Source organism: Ambystoma mexicanum, chromosome 1q (genome assembly GCF_040938575.1).
Source record: "Ambystoma mexicanum isolate Mex_15411 chromosome 1q, UKY_AmexF1_1, whole genome shotgun sequence".
Classification (NCBI taxonomy): domain Eukaryota; kingdom Metazoa; phylum Chordata; class Amphibia; order Caudata; family Ambystomatidae; genus Ambystoma; species Ambystoma mexicanum.
The window spans coordinates 1,529,272,158-1,529,286,464 of NC_090922.1; the positions used below are offsets into that span (position 1 = coordinate 1,529,272,158).

A 14,307-nucleotide genomic window follows, 5' to 3' on the forward strand; every position below is an offset into this window, starting at 1 on the left:
ATCCACAATAGGACAGCTCACAGGTTGACTTGATGTGTTCAGTACTATCAGTGACACCAGACCCCCAATGGGAACCAAGGGTTGATGTGACGATAGGAGGCAAATCTTTTTCCGTTTCTATTAGACACCGGGGCTACTCGCTCCTGTATACGAGAGGGAAAATATCCAATGTTGGGAATTGCCATGGATGCTCAAGGGTTGTCTGGAGCTACAAGTCAAGTTCTTTTTACTTATGAATTACCAGTTTCTATAGGAGAGTGTGCGATGTCTGTTCCATTGTATTGAATTTGTATTTATTTATTTGTATAGCGCAAACCAGGCCCGGGCGCATATCTTAGAAGCAGTGGTTACATAACAGTATGACATTTCAAGTAACATTTGAATTGAACAAAGTAATCATTGTTGTATTCACGACAGACACCAGTTAACATTTTGGGAAGAGACTTAATGACAAAGCTTACAATGGAAATTTCTTTTACTGATGTAGGCATAGTGTGTTCAACTCCTAGGATAAATTACTTGAATGTGGGTGAATTTATATTGGCATTTACAGGGCAAGTGGCTCTGCGAGGTATAGCCGATGGAGCCACTAAACTTCCACATACATTTCTTGATGGGGTGAGCATTATTTTAACATGGTTACCTGGCTTAGTGGGAAGGACTATGAGGATAACTGATGAATTCTTATTTAGACCACAGATACCCATGGATGAAGATGGAGACAGACTATACCCCTAGAGCTAGATGCAGCCATAGTACGAGAGGGAAATAGCAATGCTCGAAGGAACAGATGATGTGAGTAGACCATGGAGAACAGTGATTACCATTCGGGGAGGGTGCAGATTGACTGATGTCTCTGACTAGGATATGTTCAGAGACCATCCATCAGACGATGAAGTGGTGTTCTTTATGAGCATCACATACTGGATAAGAATAGAGTAAAGGGAGCTCCCACAGCGAATGTCAATAATCTGTCAGCGTCCAGCATTTTTTAACGAATACTTGCAGAATGTGCCAAGCGCATTATGGACTACAGGCCCTTATGACGTGGGCCTATTGAAGGGAAAAGGGGAAGTTAAGATAAAGCTGAAGCCACGAGTGATTTTACCTCAAACAAGACAGTACCCAATGACTCGAGAGGCTGATGAGGGTATTTTTTTATTTCTGCACTGATAGAAAAAAGTATCCTGGTGCCATAAGAATCATTGTGCAACACTGTGGTGTATCCTGTGAAAAAATCAAAGGGAGGGTCGTGGAAATTTATACAAGATATGAGACTGATTAACCAGATAGTAGAGGCAGAATTTCCTTTAGTTCCTAATCCAGCGACGATACTATGAAGTATCCCAGTGGAAGCGTGATATTTCAAGGTGATCGATTTGAAAAATGCATTTTTCTCAATTCCGTTGCAGAAGGACTCAAAAGACTTGACTTTGTTTACGATCCACCAAATCTGTCTGAAACACACTTGTTTGCTTCAAGGGTACTGTGAGTCCCCATCAATCTTTAACAGAGTCCTGCAGATTGATCTAGGCAATATTTATGCGAAAAGCGCTATGATGCAGTACGTTAATTTGTAGCGCCTCAATAGATGAGTGCAGACAAGACTCAATTCAGGTAATGACTATCCTAGCAGACAAGGGATACAAAGTAGACAAAGAAAAGTTACAGTACTGTCAAGAAGAGGTGCTGTACATAGGCCAGTTGATCTCACATGAGGGAAAGAGGGTAACACCTGAAAGAGCTCAGGCGATTATAAAAACTGCAAATCTGTACACGGTAAAGCAGATGCAACAGTTTTTAGGATTTTGTAATTATGTAAGAGCATGGGTGTTTGACTATAGTTCATACACAAGACCCCTTTTGCAATCTTTGAAGAATGCACAGGTGCACAAGGAGAAAATAGAATGGACTGAGGAAATGGAGGGGGGATTTGAAGAGTTGAAGAAAGCACTGTGTACAGCTCCTGTTTTTAGGAATTCCCAATTATGCTGAGGAGTTTTTCTTGTTTTCACACACTAATGGGCCAGTCATGACAACAGTGCTTTCACAGAGGACTACATTAGGGTACAAACCTCTGGCATATTACAGTTGCATTATAGATCCAATTATGAAAGGACATTTTCCTTGCAAACAGTCATTGGCAGCCGCCGCACTAGCAATTGAGAAATCTCCAAGTATTGTAATGGGCTGCTCTATGGCGCTTTTTGTAGAGCATGCTTTGTTTGCCATTTTAGAAAAGCCCAAGGGTACATTGACATCTCAGAGAATTCAGCTTATAAAGTAATAATATCAAATCCAGCAATTAAAATTGTTAGATGTAAAATAGTGAACTCTGGCACCTTTGTAGCTGAACCAGTGGCAGAGGGTGAGCATGTGCATGACTGCGCGAATTACACATAATTTTAGGATGACATACCGCACGTAAACGAGAATGCGTTGTCAGGAGGGGAGATTCTATTTATTGATGGTTCTTTGAAAATTGATCAAACAAGTGGAGAAAGACATTCTGGCGCAGCTGTAGTGAGGCACAGAGAAAATGGTGAATTTGAGGTTGTAGCAAGTGCAAGACTACCATCTCACTTTTCAGCACAAGCGGCAGAATTGGTAGGGCTCATTGTTGCGCTTAAGAATCATGCAGGGCAGGAAGTGACGGTGTACAGTGACTCCGCCTATGTGACGTCAACCATACACGCAGGGCTAGCACATTGGAAAAGGAGGTGCTACCTCAGAGCGGACGTCGCTCTAGTGCAACACGCATCTTTATTGGACAGGCGTATTAAGGCACTACAACTCCAAGTAGCCATAACGATAATTAAATGTGCAGTGCACACTAAGCAAACTGACTTTATCTCTTGCAGGAACGAAGCTGCAGAAGCCAAAATGGTTACATATTCACCAGATATTTTAAGTTTTGATACTCCAGATGTCAAGGAGAAAGACGTCATGATTATTGTAGTGAACAAAGGATTTAATGACTTACCAAGAACTCAAGTAATGGAGATTCAAGGCAGTGCATCACAGGAAGAGCAGGAATTATGAAAACAAAGGGGGTGTTCTTTATCCCCCACAGAAGCATTATGGCGACAGGGCACCCCTGGAAAACCGGTGAGGCCCGTAGTGTTGTTAAGGGTAGCGCTTGAACAGCTGCACGTTCCCTGCACATATCACTAGGGAAAGTCTTGCTGCAACAATTGCAGAAGACTGGATTGTGCCAAATTTGTTAGAACATGTTGCATGTCATGTAGTAAACTTTATCGTATGTCAAAAGTTTACTTCTGGGCATACACTACGAATGATTAGAGGAGTAATTCCTCAACCAAATGGTCCTTTTCATCATTTACATATTGACTATGTTGATATGCTGCAAGTATGCAATGGATACAGGTATCTAATAGTGGTGGTGTGTCCCTCCTCCAGGTGGATCGAAGCCGGTCCCTGTACATACCCTGATGCCACTGATGCAGCAAAATATTTAGTACGTGAAGTCTTTCCAAGAAGGGGATTTTGTGAGGTGCTAAGATCCGATAATGGACCACATTTTGTTATTGAAGTATTTGAACAGATAAGTCTCTTACTGAGCATTAAGCACACGTTTTCTTCTGCTTATCACCCGCAAGTAAGCGGGCTATGTGAGAGACTAAATGGCCTCCTTAAAGAAAGGATTAACAAGCTTAAATTGACACTGAAAAAGGGATGGCTACATTACCTGCACTTAGCCTTATATGCTTTAAGGAATCAGCTTGGTTCGGCCCACCACCTCACACTCCACAAGTTAGTAAGAGGAAGGCGAATGAGAATGCCTTCAACTCCTCCATCAAGGAGTAGAAGTGATGCCCAGAGTACAGCAAAAATGTTAGAAAATGAATTAAATGAATATTTCACATGTATGACTGCTAGTATCTCTGTCATTTCAGATCAACACGACAGAGGGGTCAGCCTCTAAACACAGATGAAAACCATTCAGCAACCGGATCTTCAGAATTATTATCAGCAGCGAGACCGTTTGCTGGTGATACAGTGCTGATCAAAAACTTCACTAGGAAGTGGCATAAGCCAACGTTCGATGGCCCTTACATAGTTGAGAATATCACTCTCTCAGCAGTAAAGGTCTAAGGCAGATGACCTTGGATCCACCTGAATAACATCAAGCTCTACACCGGTGAGGCCGTCATATCCCCAACAATCTATTCCGAAGCAAGACAAGAATTTCAGCGTGTGCCGAATAGATCGATGATAAAGAAGAAGGACGATAAGGCAAAGCACTGATAAATGCAAATTTGCATTTGGACTATGGCTCCTCCGGCACACTACTTATAGATATTATAGCAGGAGTGCAAACCCGTTGCTTAAGTCACAGGAATCTTTGAAAATGAACTTTTGAAAGTTGTTGATGTATCACAAATATGCCTGAAATAGATTTCGAGTTCGGGTTTGATTATTGGAAACGTGAGCAGTACCTAGACTCATTTTTCACTGAGTACCTGTTTAATTGCGTCTATGGTCCTGTCAGACAGAGATGCCCATAGACTTGTACTTGCTGTCTTTGTGTTTATTCTTCAAGCTTATTCTGCCCTTGTTAGAAGAGATGTGGACATTCACACTTTTTACAGGATCCTAAGAATGGGCCTGTGATAAGAAGGGTGCTTACAGCGATAGTGGAAGAAATCCTGCAGCTACAAAACTTATTATAAAGTATCAGATTAAAAAGAGTTTTTCCTTCCTTAATTAAGTACAGCAAACATGAGGAATGCTGAAAATGGTACGACTTTAGAGAATAAGCGAGCCCAACAAAGTCCAGAATGTCAAATGGTGTGGTTTAATATTCTGGTGTGTAATATATGCATGCTCAGTTTCTATTTTTGTCTTCCTGTTTCTCCTGGTTCACACTCTTTATTTTATTTGTCAAAATGAATCAGACGTCCCTTTGATCCACCCCACTCCAGGAACTGGTGTTGATTTACCCCTTAACAAAGAGCCAAGACCCTGGGCCTCATTACGACCCTGCCGGTCCGGAAAGAACGGTGGCGGTAAAAACACTGCCACTGTTGTTTCCGGACCGGTTGTTTCAGAGTTCTGCAGGCGGGAGGTGTCACTCCCACCAGGTCTGACCTGGCGGGAGTAACGCCACCCACCTGCAGGCGCAAATGGAAACACTGGCTCCGTCCTAGACGGAACCAGTGTTTCCATTGTCCCCAGCCCCATTGGACTCCATGGGAATGGGGACTTACAGAATTCCGCCTCCGGAATTCCCAGGTCACCGGCGTCGTAATGCCCTGGTGATTCTGGGAATCACGGAGGTGGAATGGTAATAAGGGTCTGGCGGTAGCCGGCCATTTTTTCCAGCACGGTTACCGCTGGACTCGTAATGAGGCCCCCTGTGTGTTATCCCCCCAGAGCAGAGCTGCTCTAAAGTCTTTCCATGGGTTTCTGACAAGTTGAGAGGGAGATATAGAAGAAGTGCAGAGGACGACGATGATGGGATAAATAATTAGATAGAATTGTACACTTGGGTAATAACATGTGGTATCAACATATGAAAAAGGTGGGAGAAAGACCGTCTAAATAGAGTTGCTTCGTTTGAGCTCTCATACCTTATGCCATGGGAACCTCTAAGATATTCATAGCTACAGAAGTACCAGTGCAAAAAGCTCTATGCCCGACATCTCGCACTCTGCCAGACAAGAGGACAGTTCCATGGTCAAACAGGATCCTTAGTATGGGTGACTGAAAAGACATCTCAAAGAGAAGATATCTATGGGAGAGATTTGAAGACCAGATAGAAGCCATAAACAAGGAATCTAGTAATAAGATAGGAACAGCCTGGAATGGACCAAGCAGGAATCAGAAGGGAAGAAAACAAGATGCTAAATTGTCAATTCAGCGATAAAGAAGAGATACAGAGATGCTGGGAAAGAGGCCAATTGCAAATCAAATGAACAGTGCTGACTCCAGAAGGATGCTATAACAAGGGGGTTGTCCTCATAGAGGCAAAGGGAATGCAAACATAGATAAAATGCAAACTGGTTTTAGACCCTTATGGATGCCCATACAATTGGGGCAGCGATTGTGGGCAACAACACACTCACTGTTGTTAAACACCAAACTCTTACTCATACGAAAAGTGTCAGCTTTTTATTATTCATAGGCTGATGCTTTATCTTTTTCAAGATGTTAAGTATTTATATATACACATAACAGTACATGATAACAATTCATAGTGTACCAACACATAGCTGTGTCGGAAATTCAATGTTCCATGTTTACAGATGGCCTGCAGTGCAAAGAATCCACTTGTATATTTAACAGGCAGCTTGTTAGTAGGTGAGATGTGCCAATATGATTAGGTGCAGAAAACACCTAAGGGTGAAAAATGCGGTTTAAGGGAGACGTTGATTGTAAGTCTCCTGAGCCCGGCTAGTCTGACCTCATATTTGGTACAGAAGGATGGGCTGAAGGCCTGATTGTATGCAAGGCACCAGCACTAACCGGACGACCTGAAGCAATTGTGGGACATGCAGAAGGACAATTTGTAGATCATTGGTCAAAGATCACAAACTTGCTGACATGGGTTGAAGATAAAGGAGGACCGTTGCAGATAATACCCCAAGAAAATGCACCTTTGTGTATCAGAAATAATGGCACAAGGAAAGTTGGAGTAAATCATCAGTGTGGCTGAATTTTTAATGTACCAGGCATGAAGGATGGAACAGTAGTTCTGATGGACCACTATTGGGCCTGTGGATCCAGAGCCTACATGAAGCTGCACAAAGATTGGGGAGGGATGTGCTCCATAGTGCTTATTCATGTTCCAGCATTAGTAATTCCAAAGAGTGACCTGAACATTGGAGAGTTTCCAAAAGCAGATGCTCATTTGAGAAAGAGAAGATGATTTGAATTTCTCAGCCGAACCTCGAGGGAGAATTACTTTTCAGCTAAATCAATAGAAGCCTTTGATTGTAATCCATATGAGCACAGGTTTTGTACAACCAGACTTCAGCAATATTCACGACTATCTTTATGTCAGAAATTCAGACAATGGTGAATGGCTGCAAATAACTTGCTGGGAGCTCCTGCAGACTATCAACACTACCATAAAGGGAGTCAATGCGATCAAGGAAGAATTGAGGACAATAAGGCTGATGACCCCCAGAACATATATGTCCTGAAAATGATCACAGCAATGGATGGAGGTGTTTGCGCCAAAATCGGAGAATCATGTTGCACGTTCATATCGTCCCACGATGACGAGAATGGGACCTTGACAGAGGCCATAACATTGCTGACAAACTTACACAACAAGATGGAAGATGAGATGGCGGATATTGCAGATGATGGCTCGTTCGAGTCTATCTTCTCATGGGTTAAACAATGATTGGCGAACATCTTTAAGTTCCTGTGAGTAAAATTAGCGATGGTGATGTTTGGACTCTGTGTGAGCAGGATAATAATCACACAGTGTAAGACAGCAAAAAAGCCAGTAGGAATGAAGATCATGATCGATGTCGAGTCAGGGTTTGGGCTTTGACAGATGAAGAAATCTTAGCATCTGAGGGAACGAAGTTCCTGCATCCAAGAAATCACAGGAGGCATGTGGGACAATGCATCTACTGTAATCCGAATGGACAATGCAGCCACATGACCTGGAGCGCTGACGAACATGTAAAATCAGGAGGCTCCCTGAAGGGAGCAGTGAAGATCTGGCCTCCAAAGAAGCACTTCAAGAGAAGGTCCCAGGATGTGGAGACTGATGAAGGAGTGGTTGATGAATCAACCAGAGAGGGGAATGTAGAGGAGCAGCGGAATGCGTCTGCAGGAAGTCCCGCCCCCATTCTGCCTATATGTTGGAAACCGGAAATTGCGACATGTGCAACGGCAGTAATGGTGCCAATACCACACAGAGCCTTTGAGACGAGGTATCCACTGAGAAGACCCTACACAATGTATCACCGTAGAGACGACAGCCTCTTGGAGGAGATCCCCGAAGGAGCATGAAGATGAGAGGAGAGGCTGATGACATCACAAGAAATGAGCGTGACGCACTGAGAAGAGGGGCTGAAGAAGAGAATGAATGGTCCATATAGCAACTGATGATGAAGTAAAGAATTGAGTAAGCTTTCATATGCGGAAAGAAGACTGCAGGTGTGAAGAGCACTGCAGAAAATGCACACCGTTTTATAAATGTACAGATGCAGAAATGCAAGTAGAGTAAGTTATCATGAGGCGGGCTATAACATAGTGAATAGGCTGCAGGAGGATCCACCATTACATAGAATTTGGATATTCGATGTCACAATTTTAGTAAGCTCAAACCCACGGAGAAAGAAGGATTAACAGCTATGTGTGTGTCGCACCAAAAAAGTAAGCTGAAGCTTGAAGGAAGACCGAGAAAGGCTGTCTGGCCTGGTGTCAAAGACTGAAGCAGCCAAAACTGGTTATCAGTCCTTGAAGTACAGTGGACGTGAGAAGCTGAATCAGCCCTTGTTAAGATGCGAGGAAAAGAACATCATGAGTGCCAAGTTTATTAATTCAAGACAATTAAATGCTGCAAAATAGGCCAAGATATGGTATCTAGGCACGTGAGCTGAGGATGAAAATAGGAGTGGATGTGCAGACCTGCGCTACGTTAAGAATGTGCCTATACTCCCTTCTATTCTCAGGAGCAGTGATACTTTGCAAGGCCAAGTTCAAAGACAATCTGAATGGCAGATGGCATGAGAGATGATGGGCTAATCAGGTGGAAGACATGGTCAAGTCCACCCACTGACACCTGCGGTATCAGCTTACATGCTGCTAGTGAGTCAAATATTCCAGAAGGGTACAAGCGTGCCAACCAATTGTAGAAGGTCATATAACGAAGGGCCTTATAGTTTGAGAGCCAATGAGATGCTGTCTACTTAATAAATGTTGAAGAAGACGCACTAGGGGTGGGCATAAGTTGTCCACCTGACTGCAGGGACCCAATCACAGTACAATCCCTTATAGAAAGTGTACTTAGATGTTCCCCTTAAGCCAACCACAATCTCCCGTAGGTTTTCTTGGTTTGCCATGAGTATGACATCACGTATGATGAGTGTTTGTTATAAAGGAATTTTCTTTTTATGAAATGCGCTGAGCGAGCTTGTGCGATGTCCGTTGTAACTCCCTGTTTTAGACAATTGAAAATAAAACAGTCTGATGAGACATTTTGTCAACTTCCTGGGTCGGTTTTATCATTTGGTATAAGAGTTATTCTGGATCGCCTTCATCGTACGATGTGTTACCTCAAATAAAAGGGCCATAAGGGTTCACCAGCACGTGCATGGGGATAATGGAGGCCTCCTTGTGTCTGGGAGGGTCATGCTCTCTCCAATGGGTGGCAAGGGGTTATGAGCTATGTGCTATCCGAGGGGGCCACAGGCTTATCAGTAGTTAATGCATGCCGGCAGGTGCATGGGGATAATTGAGGCCTCCTTGTGTCTGGGCAGGTCATGCTCTCTCCAATGGGTGGCAAAGGGTTATGAGCTATGTGCTATCCGAGGGGGCCACAGGCTTATCAGTAGTTAATGCATGCCGGCAGGTGCATGGGTATAATGGAGGCCTCCTTGTGTCTGGGCGGATAATGCTCTCTCCAATGGGTGGGAAGGGGTTATGAGCTATGCGCTATCTGAGGGGGCCACAGGCTTATCAGTAGTTAATGCATGCCGGCAGGTGCATGGGGATAATGGAGGCCTCCTTGTGTCTGGGCAGGTCATTCTCTCTCCAATGGGTGGCAAGGGGTTATGAGCTATGTGCTATCCGAGGGGGCCACAGGCTTATCAGTAGTTAATGCATGCCGGGAGGTGCATGGGGATAATGGAGGCCTCCTTGTGTCTGGGCGGGTCATGCTCTCTCCAATGGGTGGCAAGGGGTTATGAGGTATGTGCTATCCGAGGGGGCCACAGGCTTATCAGTAGTTAATACATGCCGAAAGGTGCATGGGGATAATGGAAGCCTCCTTGTGTCTGGGCAGGTCATGCTCTCTCCAATGGGTGGCAAAGGGTTATGAACTATGTGCTATCCGAGGGGGGCCACAGGCTTATCAGTAGTTAATGCATGCCGGCATGTTCATGAGGATAATGGAGGCCTGCTTGTGTCTGGGCGGGTCATGCTCTCTCCAATGGGTGGCAAAGGGTTATGAACTATGTGCTATCCGAGGGGGCCAAAGGCTTTTCAGTAGTTAATGTGCATGGGTATAATGGAAGCCTTTACTGTGAGTAGTGTTGCGATTGGTAAAGTGCGATGATCTCTCTTACCTCCTGTATCTGCTCCTTCATCTCCTTGATCTCATTCTCTCGGGGTTCGATTTGCTTCTTTAGTTCTTTGATCTTATAGTCCAAGACAAACTTGAACTTCTCCAGCTCTTGGTTCTTCTTCTTCAGGTCATAGATTCTCTTCTCCTGAGATGGGTGAAAATACACAAAAGTGAACTCTACACTGCAATTGGATCATTGAGGCACCCTTGGGGCTCTCAAGCTCCCTCTCCAGGTCACAAGGATTGGAAATGCAGCCAGAAATATCTGTCTACTTCCCATGACAGAGACATACACATGGTGTAGTGCAACCGCTGTGGGGACAGGGAATCCCTTCTATGAGTGCAAACCACGGTCATGCAATAAACCAATTGCGGTCCCACTGTCATACGAGCTCCATAACTGGAAGGGAGATTTGCATTAGCGCATAAAGTGGTTCTTCTGAGAGTCCGCGTCTGGTACCACCTTTGCAAGATATCAAAAGACACCATTACATTGATTCCAATCCACAAGGGTGGCTTTTCTTATCCAGACACTGTTAATTGATTCTGGGTCTAATGTGCATATCATGCTCAATGGGGGCAATGATTCCTGGCAGTTCCCATGGCCTCTACGTTGGAGTCAACAGAAAAGAGGGAAGCTATAACATTTACAAAATGCAGGTAGGGATGGGGAGACGTGCCTCCCATTCACCCCGACCGCCCTCTTCTGCCACATGAGCACTTGGTTGTGCGGATGCCCAGGGCCACTTTAGCAGGCCCACCTAGGAATCAAATCTGGAGTAACTAACTGGGGGCGACAGACTAAGGGAGCAGTGGGCAAACCTTGTGCATTCATGAAGAATTCTAAGACTCATTGGAAAAGGAGATGTGCATGGAGAGACTCTTGAAGAAGAGACCAGAAATGAAATGCACTAGGGGTGATCAAAGACTCCCAGTCATCGATGAGGCAAATATACATTTCCTGTTGTCAAGCCCAGGAAAATGATTACTGATCAGGAGACAAATGGGTTGGGTCCAGTATGTGTAGTGATGGATGCAGAATGTCTGCCTCCACAAGGTTCCTTGCTGCAAGGTGAGCAGCGCAGAGGCTGGAGCTGTGGCCGAGGCCTTACTCCCAAATCTCTGTCGCCAGCCGGCTCTGGTACTTGATATAAGACTTAATCCACTCAAAGTCAACAGCTGAGACAGCAATTTACTGCAGGTGAATGAGGGAGGCTGATGATCAGACATGGCAAAGGTGGCGACAGATCACTGCCAGCATCAACCATGCTCTGAAGACCATCCATAACCCCATAGGTTTACACAGCAGTCCTCATGCCTGGCTGCAATTCCAGCTGATGGCAATACAGGGCTCCAATAGCATCAGCAAAGTGCTCATGAGATTATGCTGTACCTGCTTTCTGCCCTAGTTCCACTCCCATATGCCATTCCATACCTTGTTCTGGATGGAGCACCCCGTCCTCTCCCCTAGGTTTCTACCCAAATGTAACTCTACAACCTTTCCTGTAGGATGGCCCATGGCCCACCCTCTTTCCAAGATCCGCTGTCCGGGTTTTCCCTTGATCCTCTCATTCCCCCATGCCCCTCTGTACCTTGTCCTGTATGGTTTCGTCCCGCTCCTGGATCTCCTTCTTCAGGCCCACAATGTCTTTCTCCAGGGATTTGACGACCCCCTGAAGCTTCATCTGCTCCATTTTCAATCGCTCAATGTCGCTGTTTCGCTCTTCAATCTCTTTCTGCAAACTGCTGAACTGGAGAGACAGATGACATGATAATGAGATAGTCAACAGTGGTAAAATGGGACTGAGCAAACAAAAAGTAATGCAGCTGAGAGTCGGTGAAGGAACAAAAATTGAATGTAAGAAAGAGAGGCAGGAACAATATTATATGATATGATATGGCATTTGTAACGTGCCTATACACAAGTGTTTCAATGAAAGGAAGGAGTAGAGTGAGGTGGACTGATGAGGGTATCCAGTGTGAGAATTGGAAGGACAGGACAGCGCAGTCATGAAATATCAATTTCTTCAACCATCTCCAAAATGAACGAATGAACTTGTGTGACCTTTTCAACATTTGGCACCTTGCGGAAAGACCCTCCTAGTACTGGCTCTGTGCAAATGACAGCCTCATCCCTGACCACTCGGAGACTCCCTGGGTTATACTGGATCATAGAGTCTGTGTATTCTGAGGAGATTCTCCTGCTAATCTACACATCGTGGATGCGTCTCAGATACAGGACCATTGAGTCTGTGTATTCTGCAGAGATTCTCCTGATAATCTACACATCGTGGATGCGTCTCAGATACAGGACCATTGAGTCTGTGTATTCTGCACAGATTCTCCTGCTAATCTACACATCGTGGATGCGTCTCAACTACTGGATCTGAGAGTCTGTGTATTCTGCACAGATTCTCCTGCTAATCTACACATCGTGGATGTGTCTCAGCTACTGGATCAGAGAGTCTGTGTATTGTGCAGAGATTCTCCTGATAATCTACACATCATGGATGTGTCTCAACTACTGGATCTGAGAGTCTGTGTAGACTGCCCTACCATGACAGTCCATTCACAGAACAATCAGCACGATTGTGTGATCTTCATGGTCTGACAGCAGAATGCCACCATGCCGCAGTTACTCCGGCGGGAATGGGTAAGCACAGGTGAAAAGCCTAGTGCCAAGGATAATTGGTTCATGCACAAAGAAGATGAGGCTATGCCACTTCCCGTCATGCATGCTGAGGTCCTTAACTGGCTGGCACGAAGTTCAGTGGACTCACACCTCAACCCTCACCCATAGATAAATCTCTCAGCTTTACTATTGGCTGTGACCTTTCATTCAAGGCACACATCACCAAGAAGACCTAAACTACATGGTACCAGCTTTCCCTTCTCCACAAAATGAAGCCTTTCATTCATGTCCTAAGTTTCAGAATAGTTTCAGAATAGTTGACCAAGCCTTGGTCGTATTCCACCAGGACTGTAGCAACAACACACTCACAGTAGTCTCAGATGCTATCTGGCCCCTCTGAAAGCTGTACAGCACACTGGAGCACACCTCATCACAGAACTAAGACAATCCAACCACATCACCCCCATCCTCAAGTCACTGCACCCATTCAAGCACCTACACTTACACACTAGCCACTACCTACTGCTACAACATGCCAGGCTGGAAACAAAGAACTACAAGAGAGACCAATAGGAAACTGGCCATTTCCTGCTTTGATCCTGGTCTCTGGAACACGATGGCAACACAGATAAGACTCACCTCCATCTACCCCAGATCATATAGGACCAGTAGATCATACTTTTCAAAGAACATCTCACCAATCTCTCCACTCAACCCTAGTCTCTCTCACTAGAGATTCCCCCTCGCCCCTACCCATCCCATCTCCTCTGCTACCCATCCCAGCTCCTCCCCTACCCATCCCAGCTCTTCTGCTACCCATCCCAGCTCCACTGCTACCCATCCCAGCTCCACTGCTACCCATGCCAGCTTCTATGCTACCCGTCCCAGCTCCTCCCCTACCCATCCCAGCTCTTCTGCTATCCATCCCAACTCCTCTGATACCCATCGTAGCTCTACTGCTACCCATCCCAGCTCTTCTGATACCCTTCCCAGCTCCTCTGCTACCACTCCCAGCTCCTCTGATACCCATCCCAGCTCCTCTGATACCCATCCCAGCTCCTCCCCTACCCATCCCAGCTCCTCCCCATCCCATCCCAGCTCTTCTGCTACCCATCCCAGCTTCTAAGCTACCCGTCCCAGCTTCTAAGCTAGCTGTCCCAGCTCTTCTGTTACCCATCTAAGCTCTTCTGATACCCTTCCAGCTCTTCTGCTACCCCTCCCAGCTCCTCTGCTACCCATCCCAGCTCCTCACCTACCCATCCCAGCTCCACCGCTACCCATCCCAGCTCCTCTGCTACCCATCCCTGCTCCTCCGCTACCCATCCCTGCTCCTCCGCTACCTATCCCAGCTCCTCCCTTTCCCATCCCATCTGTTACCCATCCCAGCTCCTCCCCTATTCAT

At 45.4% G+C, this 14,307-nt stretch overlaps 1 protein-coding gene across 1 annotated transcript in view; it reads right to left on the bottom strand.

Moving 5' to 3' along the window:
- The window catches only part of CFAP57 (cilia and flagella associated protein 57), a 348,360-nt gene that overhangs the window by 41,845 nt on the left and 292,208 nt on the right, over nt 1–14,307 (bottom strand). Inside the window, exons 17-18 of the mRNA XM_069642449.1 lie at nt 11,866–12,024; nt 10,275–10,418 (exon numbers count right to left, since the gene is read on the bottom strand). Coding sequence (XP_069498550.1) covers nt 10,275–10,418; nt 11,866–12,024 — 303 coding nt within the window. The remainder of the gene's footprint in view (nt 1–10,274; nt 10,419–11,865; nt 12,025–14,307) is intronic.